Source organism: Oncorhynchus masou, unplaced genomic scaffold (genome assembly GCF_036934945.1).
Source record: "Oncorhynchus masou masou isolate Uvic2021 unplaced genomic scaffold, UVic_Omas_1.1 unplaced_scaffold_1112, whole genome shotgun sequence".
Lineage (NCBI taxonomy): Eukaryota > Metazoa > Chordata > Actinopteri > Salmoniformes > Salmonidae > Oncorhynchus > Oncorhynchus masou.
This window is the reverse complement of record NW_027000847.1, coordinates 1-22,467: the sequence shown is the minus strand read 5'-3', so window position 1 is coordinate 22,467 and position 22,467 is coordinate 1. Positions and strand designations below refer to the sequence as shown.

Sequence of the window (22,467 nt, the reverse complement as noted above, 5' to 3'; positions counted from 1 at the left end):
CAGGGTTACTATGGAGGCAGTCCTTACCTTGGACCAGGGTTACTATGGAGGCAGTCCTTACCTTGGACCAGGGTTACTATGGAGGCAGTCCTTACCTTGGACCAGGGTTACTATGGAGGTAGTCCTTACCTTGGACCAGGGTTACTATGGAGGTAGTCCTTACCTTGGACCAGGGTTACTATGGAGGTAGTCCTTACCTTGGACCAGGGTTACTATGGAGGTAGTCCTTACCTTGGACCAGGGTTACTATGGAGGCAGTCCTTACCTTGGACCAGGGTTACTATGGAGGCAGTCCTTACCTTGGACCAGGGTTACTATGGAGGTAGTCCTTACCTTGGACCAGGGTTACTATGGAGGCAGTCCTTACCTTGGACCCATTTCAAACTGAATTGATTCTGACTAGTCTGAGGAGATCAGATTTCAGTGTACAGTAGTTTGTGTTCTGTAGCTGTAGTGTGAAAAGGACTGTGTTCTGTGTCTAATCTCTTCTCACAGCCACTGTGTGGACGACTGTGGACAGGTCTGGTCCTCATTAAATGCATGTCATTGGCTGTGTGTTCATTAGGCAGGTGACAGGCAGGGTGAAGGGGTGATTGAAGAGGTGCAGAAAGTGGTGATGGGGTGTCTATCCAGGGGTGACAGAGGTGTTCAGATTGGTCTGTCTGTCTGTCTGTCTGTCTGTCTGTCTGTCTGTCTGTAGCTCAGTAAGGATACTTAGGACCTCTTCCCCCCCCCCCCCCTCTCTCTTTCAATTCAATTTAAGGGGCTTTATTGGCATGGGAAACATGTTTACATTGCCAAAGCATGTGAAATAGATAAAACAAAAGTGAAATAAACAAATTAACAGTAAACATTACACTCACAAAAGTTCCAAAGGAATAGAGACATTTCAAATGTCATGTCTATATACAGTGTTGTAATGATGTGCAAATAGTTAAAGTACAAAAGGGAAAATAAATAAACATAAATATGGGTTGTATTACAATGGTGTTTGTTCTTCACTGGTTGCCCTTTTCTTGTGGTAACAGGTCACACTGTGGTATTTCACCCAGTAGATATGGGAGTTTATCGAATTCTTTGTGGATCTGTGTAATCTGAGGGAAATATGTGTCTCTAATATGGTCATACATTTGGCAGGAGGTTAGGAAGTGCAGCTTAGTTTCCATCTCACTTTGTGGGCAGTGAGCACATAGCCTGTCTTCTCTTGAGAGCCATGTCTGCCTACGGCGGCCTTTCTCTATAGCAAGGCTATGCTCACTGAGTCTGTACATAGTCAAAGCTTTCCTTAAGTTTGGGTCAGTCACAGTGGTCAGGTATTCTGCCGCTGTGTACTCTCTGTTTAGGGAGTTTTTTTGTTAATTCTTTCCAATGTGTCAAAGTAATTATATTTTTGTTTTCTCATGATTTGGTTGGGTCTAATTGTGTTGCTGTCCTGGGACTCTGTGGGGTGTGTTTGTGTTTGTGAACAGAGCCCCAGGACCAGCTTGCTTAGGGGACTCTTCTCCAGGTTCATCTCTCTGTAGGTGATGGCTTTATTATGGAAGGTTTGGGAATCACTTCCTTTTAGGTGGTTGTAGAATTGAACGTCTCTTCTCTCTCGTCACATGAGCTATAATGAACAGCATTAAGGTATGTATTGCTACAGCAATATAAATGAATCTACCACCGACTGGGAAATGTATGAATGATACTAAGCACCTTGTTCTCTCTTTCCCTGGATCCATTACTTTGTGAATTGATTGTGTTTTTGGTCATCATCCTCTTCTCTGCATGCAACACATCCTGGAGGTAGACCACAGAGAGCCTCTTCAATAAATAGGTTTAGCCAGGGATGGTCTATCATTTAACAGGCTTTGGTTTAGCATCTGAAAGATATCTGCTCTGATGGTTACTGTATATCCCATCTAGAGATCACTTCCCTGTATGGTACTGGAAGGATGGTTACTGTATATCCCATCTAGAGATCACCTTCCCTGTATGGTACTGGAAGGATGGTTACTGTATATCCCATCTAGAGATCACTTCCCAGTATGGTACTGGAAGGATGGTTACTGTATATCCCATCTAGAGATCACTTCCCTGTATGGTACTGGAAGGATGGTTACTGTATATCCCATCTAGAGATCACTTCCCTGTATGGTACTAGAAGGATGGTTACTGTATATCCCATCTAGATGATCACTTCCTTCCCAGTATGGTACTGGTGGTTAGGATCTAGGATCACAACCCTGTCTGACACTGCGGATCCTCAACACTGGGGCCCCTATGGTACTGGAAGTGTTACTGTATATCCCAATGTTGATCATTGCTGTTGTGCTAGCAGTCACTGGCTTCATCAATAAGTGCATCGATGACGTCATCCCCACACTGACTATATGTACATATCCCAACCAGAAGCCATGGATTACAGGCAACATCCGCACGAGCTAAAGGCTAGAACTGCCGCTTTCAAACAGCGGGAGACTAATCTGGACCATATAAGAAATCCCGCTATGCCCTCAGACACCGTCAAACAAGCAAAGCATCAAGATTGAATCCTACTACACCGGCTCTGACGCCTATGTGGCAGGGCTTGAAAACTATTACGGACTCAGAGGGCTTTAACCAAGGCAAGTTCCCAGGTGACGTAGGACAGACATATTAAATGCCTTTCCCTCAAACTGAAGCATGACAAGAGCACCAGCTGTTCTGGATTGTGTGATAACGCTCTCGGTAGCATGGAAAAAATCTGGTAAACAGGTCCCATTCACAAAGACAGGGCTGTAGTGGGCCAGACCAATTACCAGGACGTGTACTCAAAGCATGCATGGACCAACTTCAAGTGTCTTCACTGACAATTTCAACCTCTCCCCACCGAGGTCTGTAATACCTACATGTTTCAAACAGACCACCACAGTCCCTGTGCCCAAGGAAGGATGGTAACCTGCATAAATGATTACTGCCCACTCACGCCGGAGCCATGAAGTGCTTTGAAAGGCACATCAACAGCATCCTCACGGACACCCTAGAACCACTCTACAGCTTCCGCCCCATCAGACGAGGCAATCCACTGACAACACTGCCCTTTCTCAACTGGACAAAAGGTACACCTGTGAGAATCCTGTTCATTGACTACAGGGGTTCAACACCATAGCGCCCAGAAGTTCATCACTAAGCTAAGGACTCTGGGACTAAACACCTCCATCTGCAACTGGATCCTGGACTTCCCGCCCCCAGGTGGTAGGAGTAGGCAACCCACGTCTGACACGCGGATCCTCAACACTGGGGCCCCTAGGGGTGTGTACTTAGTCCCCTCCTGTATTCCCTGTTCACCCACGACTGTGTGGCCAAACACGACTTCAACACCATCATCAACTTTGCTGACGACACAACAGTGCCTGATCCCCGACATTTATAAACCCCCCAGCCTACAGGAGGTCAGAGAACTGTTTGCCAGGACAACAACCTTTCAAAGTGAGCAAGACAAAGGAGCTGATTGTGGACTACAGGAAAAAGCTGTCAGGCCCCATTAACATTGACAGGGCTGTACAGATTAACTTTCAAGTTCCTTGGTGTCCACATCGCAACAAACTAACATGGTCCAAACATACGAAGACAGTCATGAAGACCCCCCAAACCTTTCCCACTCAGGAGACTGAAAAGATTTGGGCCCCTCAAAAGGTTCTACAGCTGCACCATCAAGAGCATCCTGACAAGTTGCATCACCGCCTGGTATGGTAACCCCTCGCACTGAGGATAGTGACTACAGTACCACCTGCTTCCTGCCATCCAGGACCTATATAATAGGCGGTGTCAGAGGAAAGCCCATAAAATTGTCAGAGACTCCAGTCACCCAAGTTCTGACTGTTTTCTCCACTACTGCACGGCATATACCGGAGCACCAAGTCAGGGACCCAAAGGCTCCTCAACAGCTTCTACCCCCAAGCCATAAGACTGCTGAACAAGTCATAAAATCCCACCTGGACTATTTACATTGAACCCCCCCATTTTTACACTGACTCAGTTTGTTTGTTACCATGCTAGTCATGTCACCCCAACTACATGTACAGATTAACTAGCCTGTATATACCCCTGCACACTGACTCGGTACAGGTGCCCCCTGTACATACCCCCCACACTGACTCGGTACAGGTACCACCTGTATATACCCCCACACTGACTCGGTACAGGTACCACCTGTACATACCCCCCACACTGACTCTGTACAGGTACCACCTGTATATACCCCCCCACACTGACTCGGTACAGGTACCACCTGTATATACCCCCCCACACTGACTCAGTACAGGTACCACCTGTATATACCCCCCACACTGACTCAGTACAGGTACCACCTGTATATAGCCCCCACACTGACTCAGTACAGGTACCACCTGTATATAGCCCCCACACTGACTCAGTACAGGTACCACCTGTATATAGCCCCCACACTGACTCTGTACAGGTACCACCTGTATTTACCCCCCACACTGACTCAGTACAGGTACCACCTGTATTTAGCCCCCCCCACACTGACTCAGTACAGGTGCCACCTTATTTTGTGTTACTTGTTATTATTACTTTTTATTGTAGCCTACTTGGTAAATATTTTCTTCTTCTTGAACTGCACTGTTGGTTGAGGGCTTGTCAGTTAGCATTTCACGGTAAAGTCTACACTTGTTGTATTCATGTGACAAAAAGTTGAATTTGATTTTCTCTAAATGTAATTTGCAAAGGCTATCAGACAGTTATAGCAAAGCTAACCACCCATCAGACAGACAGGATGGACAGTGGACAGAGACCTCTGCTTCTGTTAGTGTGGACTGTTCTCCTTTCTTAACACCAACTGACAGTGATATTGTTTTTCCCAGGGCCTGGCGGGAGGGTCTGGAGTTTACCCAACACAAACAGACGAAGCATCACGTGACTCTGGCTGCTCTTTAATCAACGGGCCCTCTGGGAAGAAGAGAGAACGCCGCGATGCAGCCGCACGTCTTCATCTGATGCCAGGACGCTCCATACGGCTCCCTCCGTCTGGGCTTGGCGTTATTAAAGGAGTTCTCCCCCCAATCCTCCCTCCTGGCTTGAGTGTAATAAAAGAAGCAGGGAGACGTATGAGGGGAGGGAGAGAGAGGCCCGGCTGCAGTAACCTTTGTAAAGTTGCATCCATCTACAGGTGTGGACCGAAGAAAGCAGGCAGTGTAGTGCTGGCTGCCAGCTGCCAGGACAGGGACAGAAAGCAGGAAGTGGAGCGCTGGCTGTCAGCTGCCAGGACAGGGACAGAAAGCAGGAAGTGGAGCGCTGGCTGCCAGCTGACAGGACAGGGACAGAAAGCAGGAAGTGGAGCGCTGGCTGCCAGCTGACAGGACAGGGACAGAAAGCAGGAAGTGGAGCGCTGGCTGCCAGCTGACAGGGACAGAAAGCAGGAAGTGGAGCGCTGGCTGCCAGGACAGGGACAGAAAGCAGGAAGTGGAGCGCTGGCTGTCAGCTGCCAGGACAGAAAGCAGGCGTGTCAGGATGCTGCCTCCCTGTGAGATGTCCAGTACTCAGGAAGTGGAGCCTGCCGGCTCAGTCAGACAGACAACAGAGGGTCAACAGCCATATTACAGTGGAGACCTGGCTGGAGCCCTGCAGCAGATGTAGAGGACTGAGGGACGAGGCACAAGGCTCCCGATAAAGCTGTTAGTGGTCTCGCATAGAATCCAAACTGAGAAGCTCAGTTGAAACAATGCTGAACCAGGAGGTTAGCATTCCAGACTAGAAGTGGTCTTAGCTGGGCTGGGGATACCTTTATCTGATGTGATTGGTTGACATACTCTGATGGCAGACTGACAGGACAGGGACAGAAAGCTGGTGAGATACTCTGATGGCAGACTGACACAGACAGAAGGCTGGTGAGATACTCTGATGGCAGACTGACACAGACAGAAGGCTGGTGAGATTGATTGCAGCCAGCCAGCTGCTGATCTGTAGCCTGAACTCTAAACAGAGGAGCTGTGAAAATGATTCAATATTCTGCCTCCGCAATGCCGATCACCAACACACAGGTCTACTGTTTCCATAGTAACCTTTCCTTCCTCTCTCTTTCTTCTTTATTGAGTTAAGTCCTTTCAGAAGAACACAGGGGGGGCAGGAAGATGGATAGACATGTCAGAATGTGGATATTAGTAGCTTTCTGATGGACTTTAAGCGATGCACATTTGCACAGTACATTTTATGCTGTGAGATAATGTTCTGTACAATGGTACAACGGTTTGCCTGGGAAAGCCCTCCTACACTCCAGACCCTGGTTCGATCCCTCTGTATCACAACCGGGAGTCCCATAGGGCGGCGCACAATTTGGCCCAGCGTCGTCCGGGTTAGGGAGGGTTTGGCAGGGGTAGGCCGTCATTGTAAAATAAGAATTTGTCATCGACTTACTTGCCTAATTAAATAAAAGGTTTTAAAAAAAATATATATATAAAAAAAGCTCCTGAGACGTTTGGCTTTGAAACAACCACCACAACCACACAGACAACAGATCACTCAACAGAAGAGAGAATAATAGAGTTTATTTTCATTTCAGTCAAGACTACATGTAGAGGACATAAAGACACTATCAACTAGACTACATGTAGAGGACATAAAGACGAGCTATCAACTAGACTACATGTAGAGGACATAAAGACATTATCAACTAGACTACATGTAGAGGACATAAAGACGCTATCAACTAGACTACATGTAGAGGACATAAAGACTACATGTAGAGGACATAAAGACACTATCAACTAGACTACATGTAGAGGACATAAAGACGCTATCAACTAGACTACATGTAGAGGACATAAAGACACTATCAACTAGACTACATGTAGAGGACATAAAGACACTATCAACTAGACTACATGTAGAGGACATAAAGACACTATCAACTAGACTACATGTAGAGGACATAAAGACACTATCAACTAGACTACATGTAGAGGACATAAAGACGCTGATGGCAACTAGACTCAACAGGACATAAAGACACTATCAACTGACTAGTAGGACATAAAGACACTATCAACTAGACTACATGTAGAGGACATAAAGACACTATCAACTAGACTACATGTAGAGGACATAAAGACACTATCAACTAGACTACATGTAGAGGACATAAAGACACTATCAACTAGACTACATGTAGAGGACATAAAGACACTATCAACTAGACTACATGTAGAGGACATAAAGACGCTATCAACTAGACTACATGTAGAGGACATAAAGACATTATCAACTAGACTACATGTAGAGGACATAAAGACACTATCAACTAGACTACATGTAGAGGACATAAAGACGCTATAGGACATAAAGACGCTATCAACTAGACTACATGTAGAGGACATAAAGACACTATCAACTAGACTACATGTAGAGGACATAAAGACGCTATCAACTAGACTACATGTAGAACATAAAGACGCTATCAACTAGACTACATGTAGAGGACATAAAGACGCTATCAACTAGACTACATGTAGAGGACATAAAGACGCTATCAACTAGACTACATGTAGAGGACATAAAGACACTATCAACTAGACTAACATGTAGAGGACATAAAGACGCTATCAACTAGACTACATGTAGAGGACATAAAGACACTATCAACTAGACTACATGTAGAGGACATAAAGACACTATCAACTAGACTACATGTAGAGGACATAAAGACACTATCAACTAGACTACATGTAGCGGACATAAAGACGCTATCAACTAGACTACATGTAGAGGACATAAAGACGCTATCAACTAGACTACATGTAGAGGACATAAAGACACTATCAACTAGACTACATGTAGAGGACATGTAGAGGACATAAAGACGCTATCAACTAGACTACATGTAGAAGACATAAAGACACTATCAACTAGAGGACATAAAGACACTATCAACTAGACTACATGTAGAGGACATAAAGACACTATCAACTAGACTACATGTAGAGGACATAAAGACACTATCAACTAGACTACATGTAGAGGACATAAAGACACTATCAACTAGACTACATGTAGAGGACATAAAGACACTATCAACTAGACTACATGTAGAGGACATAAAGACACTATCAACTAGACTACATGTAGAGGACATAAAGACACTATCAACTAGACTACATGTAGAGGACATAAAGACGCTATCAACTAGACTACATGTAGAGGACATAAAGACACTATCAACTAGAGGACATAAAGACATATCAACTAGACTACATGTAGAGACATAAAGACACTATCAACTAGAGGACATAAAGACACTATCAACTAGACTACATGTAGAGGACATAAAGACACTATCAACTAGACTACATGTAGAGGACATAAAGACGCTATCAACTAGACTACATGTAGAGGACATAAAGACACTATCAACTAGACTACATGTAGAGGACATAAAGACACTATCAACTAGACTACATGTAGAGGACATAAAGACACTATCAACTAGACTACATGTAGAGGACATAAAGACACTATCAACTAGACTACATGTAGAGGACATAAAGACGCTATCAACTAGACTACATGTAGAGGACATAAAGACACTATCAACTAGACTACATGTAGAGGACATAAAGACGCTATCAACTAGACTACATGTAGAGGACATAAAGACTCTATCAACTAGACAACATGTAGAGGACATAAAGACGCTATCAACTAGACTACATGTAGAGGACATAAAGACACTATCAACTAGACTACATGTAGAGGACATAAAGACACTATCAACTAGACTACATGTAGAGGACATAAAGACACTATCAACTAGACTACATGTAGAGGACATAAAGACACTATCAACTAGACTACATGTAGAGGACATAAAGACACTATCAACTAGACTACATGTAGAGGACATAAAGACACTATCAACTAGAGGACATAAAGACACTATCAACTAGACTACATGTAGAGGACATAAAGACGCTATCAACTAGACTACATGTAGAGGACATAAAGACACTATCAACTAGACTACATGTAGAGGACATAAAGACACTATCAACTAGACTACATGTAGAGGACATAAAGACGCTATCAACTAGACTACATGTAGAGGACATAAAGACACTATCAACTAGACTACATGTAGAGGACATAAAGACACTATCAACTAGACTACATGTAGAGGACATAAAGACACTATCAACTAGAGTAGAGGACATAAAGACACTATCAACTAGACTACATGTAGACATAAAGACACTATCAACTAGACTACATGTAGAGGACATAAAGACGCTATCAACTAGACTACATGTAGAGGACATAAAGACGCTATCAACTAGACTACATGTAGAGGACATAAAGACACTATCAACTAGACTACATGTAGAGGACATAAAGACGCTATCAACTAGACTACATGTAGAGGACATAAAGACACTATCAACTAGACTACATGTAGAGGACATAAAGACACTATCAACTAGAGGGACATAAAGACACTATCAACTAGACTACATGTAGAGGACATAAAGACACTATCAACTAGACTACATGTAGAGGACATAAAGACGCTATCAACTAGACTACATGTAGAGGACATAAAGACGCTATCAACTAGACTACATGTAGAGGACATAAAGACGCTATCAACTAGACTACATGTAGAGGACATAAAGACGCTATCAACTAGACAACATGTAGAGGACATAAAGACGCTATCAACTAGACTACATGTAGAGGACATAAAGACACTATCAACTAGACTACATGTAGAGGACATAAAGACACTATCAACTAGACTACATGTAGAGGACATAAAGACGCTATCAACTAGACTACATGTAGAGGACATAAAGACACTATCAACTAGACTACATGTAGAGGACATAAAGACACTATCAACTAGACTACATGTAGAGGACATAAAGACACTATCAACTAGAGGACATAAAGACACTATCAACTAGACTACATGTAGAGGACATAAAGACACTATCAACTAGACTACATGTAGAGGACATAAAGACACTATCAACTAGACTACATGTAGAGGACATAAAGACATTATCAACTAGACTACATGTAGAGGACATAAAGACACTATCAACTAGACTACATGTAGAGGACATAAAGACGCTATCAACTAGACTACATGTAGAGGACATAAAGACGCTATCAACTAGACTACATGTAGAGGACATAAAGACGCTATCAACTAGACTACATGTAGAGGACATAAAGACTACATGTATCAACTAGACTACATGTAGAGGACATGAAGGAAAACACTTGTGATATCCTGTCAAGAAGTAAACTAGAGCATCACACAGATCAGGGTTTTTCTACCAAGTTTGCACAACCTAAAATAGCAGCGAGCGCTCGGCAGGCATGCAGGCAGGCTGGCAATTCAAACAGGCAGCAGCCTGCCCAGCTTGGTTCAGTTCAGCCTGTATCTGAGCTAGATAAGCCCGTTATAAATCAACCCAGGCTCACTGCTGACGGTTCGGGGACAACATGGGAAGGAGCGTAGCTGCTCATTTGGAACATTTGCATTTGATACAGGCAGCATTGTTTAGTAAAAATCTATTCAGGTAACCCAACAAAAAAAACAACCCTGAAAGAACAGTGTTCACATCAACACTCTCAATGATCCAACTTAAACATGATGTCATTAAAGGAAGGAGGCGATGTTCCTCTACATTGGATTGCTGGTGAGTCCATAACACGGACAGCAGTGGCAGCATTGAGGATCAACTGTGACATGTAGCCTTCTTCACAGAGATGACAAAACACTGAAGAAGCATCCTTCCTATGTCACTCAGTACTCCTCCAACTTCCCCTCCTTCCCTTGGTTGAGGAAAACATGTTGTTTTAATGTTCATTTCTTTATGAAGAAGCGAGTGATGTCTGAAGCCACCTTGGAGGCTGCCAGTCCTTTCTTCATCTGGCTTCTGTCCTTGGCTTGCTGAGCTGTCCTCTGTAAAACAAACAGCCAACTGTCATCAATACCCTGTCCTCTGTAAAACAAACAGTCTACTGTCATCAATACCCTGTCCTCTGTAAAACAAACAGCCTACTGTCATCAATACTCTGTCCTCTGTAAAACAAACAGCCAACTGTCATCAATACCCTGTCCTCTGTAAAACAAACAGCCTACTGTCATCAACACACTGTCCTCTGTAAAACAAACAGCCTACTGTCATCAACACTCTGTTCTCTGTAAAACAAACAGCCAACTGTCATCAGTACTCTGTAAAACAAACAGCCAACTGTCATCAGTACTCTGTAAAACAAACAGCCTACTGTCATCAATACTCTGTCCTCTGTAAAACAAACAGCCTACTGTCATCAATACTCTGTCCTCTGTAAAACAAACAGCCTACTGTCATCAGTACCCTGTCCTCTGTAAAACAAACAGCCTACTGTCATCAATACTCTGTCCTCTGTAAAACAAACAGCCTACTGTCATCAATACTCTGTCCTCTGTAAAACAGCCTACTGTCATCAATACTCTGTCCTCTGTAAAACAAACAGCCTACTGTCATCAATACTCTGTAAAACAAACAGCCTACTGTCATCAATACTCTGTAAAACAAACAGCCAACTGTCATCAATACTCTGTCCTCTGTAAAACAAACAGCCTACTGTCATCAATACTCTGTCCTCTGTAAAACAAACAGCCTACTGTCATCAATACTCTGTCCTCTGTAAAACAAACAGCCTACTGTCATCAATACTCTGTCCTCTGTAAAACAAACAGCCTACTGTCATCAATACTCTGTCCTCTGTAAAACAAACAGCCTACTGTCATCAATACTCTGTCCTCTGTAAAACAAACAGCCTACTGTCATCAATACTCTGTCCTCTGTAAAACAAACAGCCTACTGTCATCAATACTCTGTAAAACAAACAGCCTACTGTCATCAGTACTCTGTCCTCTGTAAAACAAACAGCCTACTGTCATCAATACTCTGTAAAACAACCAGCCTACTGTCATCAATACTCTGTCCTCTGTAAAAAGTCTACTGTCATCAATACTCTGTCCTCTGTAAAACAAACAGCCTACTGTCATCAATACTCTGTCCTCTGTAAAACAGCCTACTGTCATCAATACTCTGTCCTCTGTAAAACAGCCTACTGTCATCAATACTCTGTCCTCTGTAAAACAACCTACTGTCATCAGTACTGTATTAAATTATAACATGGTATTATTACATGGTGATGTATTATACTGTAACATGGTATTATACCATGGTATTATATTATAACATGGTATTATAACATGGTATTATATTATAACATGGTATTATATTATAACATGGTATTATAACATGGTATTATATTATAACATGGTATTATAACATGGTATTATATTATAACATGGTATTACATTATAACATGGTATTATAACATATTATAACATGGTATTATAACATGGTATTACATTATAACATGGTATTACATTATAACATGGTATTACATCATACCATGGTATTATATTATAACATGGTATTATAACATGGTATTACATCATACCATGGTATTATATTATAACATGGTATTATAACATGGTATTATATTATAACATGGTATTATATTATAACATGGTATTACATCATAACATGGTATTATATTATATGGTATGGTATTATAACATGGTATTATATCATGGTATTATATTATAACATGGTATCATAACATGGTATTATATTATAACATGGTATCATAACATGGTATTATATTATAACATGATATTATAACATGGTATTATATTATAACATGGTATTATAACACGGTATGATATTATAACATGGTATCATAACATGGTATTATAACATGGTATAATAACATGGTATCAAAACATGGTATGGTTTTATAACATGGTATTATACCATGGTGGTGGTTTGAGAGGGCATATGGGTATAATGAAGCGCCATGTGGCGCCATGAGTGTTTATGTGGACACAGAGGAACGGGGACCAGGACCCTTGTGGTTCTGTGTCTGTCTGTGAGAGTGTCTGTAGGTTGTCCAGGGAACACTGTGTGTCTGTGTCTGTGTGTGATGGTATGTGTGTGTCTGTAGGTTGTCCAGGGAACACTTTGTGTGTGTGTGTGATGGTGTGTGTCTGATGGTGTGTGTGTGTGTCTGTCTGTGATGGTGTGTGTGTGTGTGTGTGTGTGTGATGGTGTGTGGGTGTGTCTGTGTGTGATAGTGTGTGTGTGTGTGTGTCTGTGTGTGATGGTGTGTGTGTGTGTGTGTCTGTGTGTGATAGTGTGTGTGTGTGTGTCTGTGTGTGATGGTGTGTCTGTGTGTACTGGACTCCTACGGTTCTGTGGCAGACGGTGCAGAGTGTCTGTAGGTTGTCCAGGGAACACTGTCCTCCCCCACTGTAGACGGGTCGGATGTGGTCCACCTGCCAGAACTGACCCTCCACGGGGGCACGGATCATCTCATTCAGCTGGACACAACACAGACAATTTTAATAAACACATTTCTCAGTAAAGGAGGTAGTATGATGATTATATAATTTACAGTTTTAATAGCTCAAATGGGTAAACAAAACAATTTGGTGTAAGAAATATTTGTAAAATCCCTTGTGAGTTTTGTCCATGTGTTTTTCATAATAGGATCTTGTCAGCCTTCCCATGTCAGCATCACATTTCCTCCGCCTGTCTGTCTTCAGACAGACAGAATGACAAGGCTCTAATGTAAGAGAACGAGCTGGGGACTCTGGGAACAGGTAGGAAATCAAACGCCTGTAATTCTAGTTCTATGGCCTGGAGCTGGGGAACACTAGAACCAAAATGGAGGCATTTCAATTTGAAGCTAAGCCTTTTCTTTTCTCCATTTTATGTGGAAAGAGCCAGAGAAGGGGAACCCTGGGGACGATTCAGCCCAGAAATCAATCTCCATTCCTGGGTAGAAGCGGTAGATAGAGTAGCGCTCTCCCAACATTAGCCACAAGAGAACCGGGGGGGGTGGGGTGGGGGGGGGGGGTGTCACATACCCACAGAGGAGAAGAAAAACAAAGCAGTACTCAGGAACAAGCTCCGTTCCACTACGACTACCGACCCACCTCCACCCCCTCCTCGCTCCATACAGAACATTCACTCTGCATTCCCCCACTGGTCTACTAATGTCTTAGAAACCCTTTACTAAAGCTAGAGTCCTCAGGCCTCCTATACAGCGCACCAATACAATGCATTAATCAGCAGTTGTTCTCGGTGGTTTCTGTGCAGTACAGAGGACCTGTTAGTGTTAGGCCAAATCCATCCATTGATCTGTGAGCGAGAAGGCAGAAGGTCTTTCCAGTAGAAATGGCAGAGCCAAATCTAACAGGCTCTTGGCTGAGGTGAGGTTGAGCTGTGGGAGAAATCCATGGAGGATCTGACAGTACTGGCCAATCTATTTACTGCGAGCCGAGAGAGAGGAAGTCACACACGCACACAGGTTGAGAGAGGAACTTGTGTGTCCACAGTACAGTACACCCCCTCCACACACACCCGTCATCCACACCCACACCCCCTCCACCCACACACCTAATGGTTTATCTTCCCCCAGCACAAAGCAGCAGTTTCCAGGGAAGATAAGTGTCAGTCAGTAGTAGAGAGGACTGAGTCCCTCTCATTTCACTCTCTTCTCTGTGTTCTCCCCCTCCTCTCCCAGTGTATAATATAATGTCTACTAAAGCCTTTAGTGGTCTCCCCAGATCCAGGGGATGAGTTGGAACAGGTGAAACCCTACACACCCTGCTTTATATCAGAAGTGGCTTCAAATGTCTAAATGGGTCCTATCCATTTCAGTGTTCTCTGTACAACCTCAGTAATGTGATATGCTAATTTGAGAAGAGAGAGATGATACTGCTCTTTGATAAATCCAGTTGAAAAATCAAGCCACATCAATAGTATGACTGTTCTCTCTGTCTGTAGATTTGTGCACCTTTAAAAAGCTCATGTCTGTAAAGGGCTCATAAAGTCATGTAGAAGACTGTATCCTGGCTAAGAGAGCTCAGGTAGTGTAGGTCAGACCCCATACAGAGTAATGGAATGGTCCTAGGTCCCCCCCATACAGAGTAATGGAATGCTCCTAGGTCCCCCCATACAGAGTAATGGAATGCTCCTAGGTCCCCCATACAGAGTAATGGAATGCTCCTAGGTCCCCCCATACAGAGTAATGGAATGCTCCTAGGTCCCTCTCTGTATCACAGACCTGGGGGCTAAAGACATCCAAACCAACCAACCTGTTTGAGTGACAGCTGGGCCAGCCGGTGTTCTCTAGCATCTCCTTCCTGTGTGTGGGCGGGGCGTCGCGGACCTTCAGGTACAGCTGGTGGGCTTGCAGGCCGCAGCTCTGACACACCCCCTGCTCCGTCTGCAGTACCCGGGCACGCATGTAGGCCTGGCTGGAGCGCAGCTGGAACTCCTCCTGACACCTATGACAGGATAGATGAAGTAGAATACAACAGAATAACTTGATGTTTTCTTTGTAGAGCTTTAATGAAGGAACGCAGTAGGCCTACGAGGCAACACTAATAATAGCAGGGTACACAAACACCACTGATGGGTGAACTTGGCTTTACTTTGATGATGCTGCTACTTACGTCTGGCTACAGAAGCAGGTGTCCCAGGCTCCTCCGGTGGACCCACAGGCCTTGTGGCAGGACAGACACAAGGGTCGACCCTCACTGTCCAGCACCTGCAGGTACCCAGCTTCAGCCTCTGATGGGCCCTCAGGAGCACCAACAGGAGGCTCTGGGTGCACCTCGGATGGTCTAGGGGCAGAGATGGAAAGAGACAGACACAGAAAGGAAGGGAGGATTGTCAGTCATCTGCCCAACAAGTGAATAAACAGTATTAATCCACTGGGCACAGACATCAATTCAACTTCTATTCCACGTTGGTTCAACGTAATTTCATTGACATGACGATTCCGTCTGCCTTGCGGTCAGACGCCAAGCAGTTGCCGTACAGTGATGCAACAGGCAGTGATGCAACCAGGCAGTGATGCAACCAGTCAGTGATGCAGGCAGTGATGCAACCAGTCAGTGATGCAACCAGTCAGGATGCTCTCGAAGTTGCAGCTGTAGAACCTTTCCAGGATCTCAGGACCCGTGCCAAATCTTTTAGTTTCCTGAGGGGATTAGGCTTTGTCGTGCCCTCTTCACGACTGTCTTGGTGTGTTTGGACCATTCTAGTTTGTTGGTGATGTGGACACCAAGGAACTTGAAGCTCTCAACCTGCTCCACTAAAGCCCTGTCGATGAGAATGGGGGCGTGCTCGGTCCTCCTTTTTCTGTAGTCCACAATCATCTCCTTTGTCTTGGTTACGTTGAGGGATAGGTTATTCTAGCACCACCCGGCCAGGTCTCTGACCTCCTCCCTATAGGCTGTCTCGTCGTTGTCGGTGATCAGACCTACCACTGTTGTGTTGACTGCAAACTTAACGATGGTGTTGGAGTCGTGCCTGGCCATGCAGTCGTGGGTGAACAGGGAGTACAGGAGGGACTGAGCATGCACCCTGAGGGGCTCCAGTGTTGAGGATCAGCGTGGCAGATGTGTTGTTACCTACCCTCACCACCTAGGGATGGCCCGTCAGGAGGTCCAGAATTCAGTGGCAGAGGGAGGGTTAGTCCCAGGATCCTTAGCTTAGTGATGAGCTTTGAGGATACTATGGTGTTGAACGCTGAGCTGTAGTCAATGAACAGCATTCTCACGTAGGTGTTATTTTTGTCCAGGTGGGAAAGGGCAGTGTGGAGTGCAATGGAGATTGCATCATCTGTGGATCTGTTTGGGCGGTATGCAAATTGGAGTGGGTCTAGCGTTTCTGGGATAATGGTGTTGATGTGAGCCATTACCAGTCTTTCAAAGCACTTCATGGCTACAGACGTGAGTGCTACGGGTCGGTAGTCATTTAGGCAGAACAAATGTTCTTGGGCACAGGGACTATGGTGGTCTGCTTGAAACATGTTGGTATTACAGACTCAATCAGGGACATGTTGAAAATGTCAGTGAAGACACCTGCCAGTTGGTCAGCACATACCCGGAGCACATGTCCTGGTAAACCGTCTGGCCCCGCAGCCTTGTGAATAATGACCTGTTTAAAAGGTCTTACTCACGTCAGCTACGGAGAGCGTGATCACACAGTCGTCTGGAACAGCTGATGCTCTCATGCATGCCTCAGTGTTGCTTGCCTCGAAGCTAGCATAGAAGTGACTGTGACGCTGCTGTGTTTCCATTTGTAGTCCGTAATAGTTTGCAAGCCCTGCCACATCCGACGAGCGTCGGAGCCGGTGTAGTACGATTCAATCTTAGCCCTGTATTGACGCTTTGCCTGTTTGATGGTTCATCGGAGGGCATAGCAGGATTTCTTATAAGCTTCCGGGTTAGAGTTCTGCACCTTGAAAGCGGCAGCTCTACCCTTTAGCTCAGTGGGAATGTTGCCTGTAATCCATGGCTTCTGGTTGGGGTATGTACGTACAGTCACTGTGGGGACGACGTCCTCGATATACTTATTGATGAAGCCAGTGACTGATGTGGTGTTCTCCTCAATGCCATCGGAAGAATTCTGGAACATGTTCCAGTCTGTGATAGCAAGACAGTCCTGTAGTTTAGCATCTGCTTCACCTGACCACTTTTTTATAGACTGAGTCACTGGTGCTTCCTGCTTTAATTTTTGCTTGTAAGCAGGAATCAGGAGGATAGAATTGTGGTCGGATTTACCAAATGGAGGGTGAGGGAGAGCTTTGTATCGTGTTTCTGTGTGTGGAGTACAGGTGATCTAGAATTGTTTTATTTATCTGTTATTTTACCAGGTAAATTGACTGAGAACACATTCTCATTTGCAGCAACAACCTGGGGAATAGTTACAGGGGAGAGGAGGGGGATAAATGAGCCAATTGTAAACAGGGGATTATTAGGTGACCGTGATGGTTTGATGGCCAGATTGGGAATTTAGCCAGGACACCGGGGTTAACACCCCTACTCTTACGATAAGTGCCATGGGATCTTTAATGATCGCAGAGTCAGGACACCCCTTTTAACGTCCCATCCGAAAGATGGCACCCTACACAGGGCAGTGTCCCCAATCACTGCCCTGGGGCATTGGGATATGTTTTAGACCAGAGGAAAGTGTGCCTCCTACTGGCCCTCTAACACCACTTCCAGCAGCATCTGGTCTCCCATCCAGGACCAACCCTGCTTAGCTTCAGAAGCAAGCCAGCAGTGGTATGCAGGGTGGTATGCTGCTGGCAAGGTATTGCATATTTAATATGCTGGTAGAAATGAGGTAGAACTGATTTAAGTTTCCCTGCATTAAAGTCTCCAGCCACTAGGAGCGCCGCCTCTGGGTGAGTGGTTTCCTGTTTGCTTATTTCCTTATACAGCTGTCTGAGTGCGGTCTTAGTGCCAGCATCTGTCTGTGGTGGTAAAAAAAACAGCCATGAAAAGTATAGCTGAAAACTCTAGGCAAATAGTGTGGTCTGCATTTTATCACAAGATTCTCTACTTCAGGCGAGCAAAATCTAGACTTACTTAGATTTCGTGCACCAGCTGTTGTTTACAAATATGCACAGATCCCCCCCCCTTACCGGAGTGTGCTGTTCTATCTTGCCGGTGCAGCGTATATCCCGCTAGCTGAATATCCATGTCATCATTCAGCCACGATTCCGTGAAACATAACATATTACAGAGTTTGATGTCCCGTTGGTAGGATATTCATGATCGTACCTCGTCTAGTTTATTGTCCTATGACTGCACGTTGGCGAGTAGTATTGACGGTAACGGCAGCTTTCCCAGTTGCCTTCTGCGGATCCTGACCAGGCATCCCGCTCTGTGTCCTCTGTACCTGCATCTCTTCCTCTTGCAAATAACTGGGATGTTGGCCTTGTCGGGTGTTTGGAGGATGTCCTGTACGTCCTACTTGTTGAAGAAAAATCTTTGTTTTATAATCCGAGGTGAGTGATCGCTGTCCTGATATCCAGAAGCTCTTTGTCTAACCCGAGGTGAGTGATCGCTGTCCTGATATCCAGAAGCTCTTTGTCTAACCCGAGGTGAGTGATCGCTGTCCTGATATCCAGAAGATCTTTGTCTAATCCGAGGTGAGTGATCGCTGTCCTGATATCCAGAAGATCTTTGTCTAATCCGAGGTGAGTGATCGCTGTCCTGATATCCAGAAGCTCTTTGTCTAATCCGAGGTGAGTGATCGCTGTCCTGATATCCAGAAGCTCTTTGTCTAATCCGAGGTGAGTGATCGCTGTCCTGATATCCAAAGCTCTTTGTCTAATCTGAGGTGAGTGATCGCTGTCCTGATATCCAGAAGATCTTTGTCTGAGGTGAGTGATCGCTGTCCTGATATCCAGAAGATCTTTGTCTACTCTGAGGTGAGTGATCGCTGTCCTGATATCCAGAAGCTCTTTGTCTAATCCGAGGTGAGTGATCGCTGTCCTGATATCCAGAAGATCTTTGTCTAATCCGAGGTGAGTGATCGCTGTCATGATATCCAGAAGCTCTTTTTTTGCTAAGATACAGTTGCAGAAACATTATGCACAAAATAAGTTACAAATAACGCAAACCCCTCCCACATAATAGCACAATTGGTCGGGCGCCCAAAAAACTGCTGCCATTTCTTCCGGCGCCATTTTAGAGCCGGCTACTTTCTGTTTATCATATTGCATAGTCACTTTAACCATATCTACATACTACCTCAATCAGCCCGACTAACTGGTGCCTGTATGTAGCCTCGCTACTGTATAGAGCCTAGCTACTTTATAGAGCCTAGCTACTGTATAGAGCCTAGCTACTTTATAGAGCCTAGCTACTTTATAGAGCCTACTGAGTGAGCCTAGCTACTGTATGAGCCTATATTGTAGAGCCTAGCATAATTCGCTAGAGCCTGCTACTGCTAGAGCCTCGCTGATATTATAGAGCCTCGCTACTCTATAGAGCCTCGCTACTCTATATCGCTACTCTATAGAGCCTCGCTACTCTATAGAGCCTCGCTACTGTATAGAGCCTAGCTACTGTATAGAGCCTTTATAGAGCCTAGCTATTGTAGAGCCTCGCTACTGCATAGAGTTACTGTATAGAGCCTCGCTACTGTATAGAGCCTCGCTGCTGTATAGAGCCTCGCTACTGTATAGAGCCTAGCTACTGTATAGAGCCTTTACTGTATAGAGCCTAGCTATTGTATAGAGCCTAGCTATTGTAGAGCCTCGCTACTGTATAGAGCCTAGCTACTGTATAGAGCCTAGCTATGTAGAGCCTCGCTACTGTATAGAGCCTCGCTACTGTATAGAGCCTCGCTACTGTATAGAGCCTCGCTACTGTATAGAGCCTGGGCTACTGTATAGAGCCTGTACTGTATAGAGCCTAGCTACTGTATAGAGCCTAGCTATTGTATAGAGCCTAGCTACTGTATAGAGCCTAGCTACTGTGTAGAGCCTAGCTACTGTATAGAGCCTAGCTACTGTAGAGCCTCGCTACTGTATAGAGCCTAGCTACTGTATAGAGCCTCGATACTGCATAGCCTCGCTACTGCATAGAGCCTCGCTACTGCATAGAGCCTCGCTACTTTATAGAGCCTCGCTACTTTATAGAGCCTCGCTACTGTATAGAGCCTCGCTACTGTATAGAGCCTCGCTACTGCATAGCTACTGTATAGAGCCTCGCTACTGTTATTTTCACAGTCTTTTTTACTGTTGTTTTATTTCTTATCTCACCTATTGTTCACCTAATAACTTTTTTGCACTATTGGTTAGAGCCTGTATGTAAGCATTTCACTCTATGGTCTACTCTACACCTGTTGTAGTTGACACACGTGACAAATAAACTAATAAACTGATTTGAAACGACGTTGATTCAACCAGTGTGTGGAAGCTACTGTATTACTATACAGTTACAAGGCATTCATTCAATAGGAACATCTCAGCATGGCTTTGGGGAGCTGGGACATATGGTTGTTGTCTGTGTGAGTGCTCCTCCTGGCTGGAGAAGCAGAGGGAGAGGAAGGTGAGCCTGGACCACTGCCACAGTGTGGATGTGTTTCTTACCGCGCTCCACCAGGGTACTTGCCTGTCCACACGTTAGGAACAGATGGGACACGCCTCTCTGGAGCGCCCCGACAATCCTCGAACCAATCAGCAAGACTCGCTGGGTGAGAGGGAAAGAGCCAGTCCCTGTGGTGGTTGCCATAGCGATGTGCTCCATCTATCCAACAAGCCTTCAGTCAATTGCCTCTAAAACAGTGGATTGTAGCCTGGTTCCTCTGGGGTAAACACTCATAGGTCCCATTAGCCTCTAAAACAGTGGATTATAGCCTGGTCGCTCTGTGGTAAACACTCACTGGTCTTGTACATACAGTCTAAGAAGACATAGACAAGTGTTCATTGAGCCTCACTGGCAATACAGACCTACTTCAACCTGCTAAACGTCAAGTGAGGACACGTTTAGTTCCTTGGGTAATGAACAACAATTGTACAGACAGGACATACCGTGGTCTTTCAATGTAATATCATTTCAATGTGGAGGAGAATGTTTGGCACTGTGAACTAGTGTTGCTATGACTCTCTAGGAGACTGGAGACCTACTTCTCTGGGACGGAGGCAGAGGTGTTGGGTCGTGACATAGAGGCAGTTCTCCTCTTGGTGAAGAAGATCTCCTTGTTGACCAGGCAGACAGTTCCTCCATCACACTGGGCCTTACTGAGATACCTGGATGGCCTGGGACACATCTTCTTTGGTTAGATACCTGGATGGAGGGAGGAAGAGTATGGTTAGGTACCTGGATGGAGGGAGGAAGAGTATGGTTAGGTACCTGGATGGAGGGAGGAAGAGTATGGTTAGGTACCTGGATGGAGGAGGGAGAGTATGGTTAGGTACCTGGATGGAGGGAGGAAGAGTATGGTTAGGTACCTGGATGGAGGGAGGAAGAGTATGGTTAGGTACCTGGATGGAGGAGGAAGAGTATGGTTAGATACCTGGATGGAGGGAGGAAGAGTATGGTTAGGTACCTGGATGGAGGAGGAAGAGTATGGTTAGGTACCTGGATGGAGGGAGGAAGAGTATGGTTAGATACCTGGATGGAGGGAGGAAGAGTATGGTTAGATACCTGGATGGAGGGAGGAAGAGTATGGTTAGGTACCTGGATGGAGGGAGGAAGAGTATGGTTAGGTACCTGGATGGAGGGAGGGAAGAGTATGGTTAGGTACCTGGATGGAGGGAGGAAGAGTATGGTTAGGTACTCCTGGATGGAGGGAGGGAGATGGTAGATACCTGGTTATGGTACCTGGATGGAGGGAGGAAGTATGGTTAGGTACCTGGATGGAGGGAGGAAGATATGGTTAGATACCTGGATGGAGGGAGGAAGAGTATGGTTAGGTACCTGGATGGAGGGAGGAAGAGTATGGTTAGGTACCTGGATGGAGGGAGGGAGAGTATGGTTAGATACCTGGATGGAGGGAGGAAGAGTATGGTTAGGTACCTGGATGGAGGGAGGAAGAGTAT

At 44.9% G+C, this 22,467-nt stretch overlaps 1 protein-coding gene across 1 annotated transcript; it reads right to left on the bottom strand.

Moving 5' to 3' along the window:
* Nucleotides 1-10,227: 10,227 nt before the first annotated feature.
* On the bottom strand, nucleotides 10,228-21,695 carry LOC135529190 (DNA annealing helicase and endonuclease ZRANB3-like). The gene is made up of 5 exons (XM_064958051.1): nucleotides 21,553-21,695; nucleotides 15,572-15,742; nucleotides 15,212-15,403; nucleotides 13,298-13,429; nucleotides 10,228-10,948 (listed from the first exon to the last, which is right to left on the bottom strand). The coding sequence occupies exons 1-4, from the start codon at nucleotides 21,693-21,695 to the stop codon at nucleotides 13,426-13,428; spliced, it is 510 nt and encodes a 169-aa protein (XP_064814123.1). The 3' UTR covers nucleotides 10,228-10,948; nucleotides 13,298-13,425.
* Between the last annotated feature and the right edge of the window lie 772 nt (nucleotides 21,696-22,467).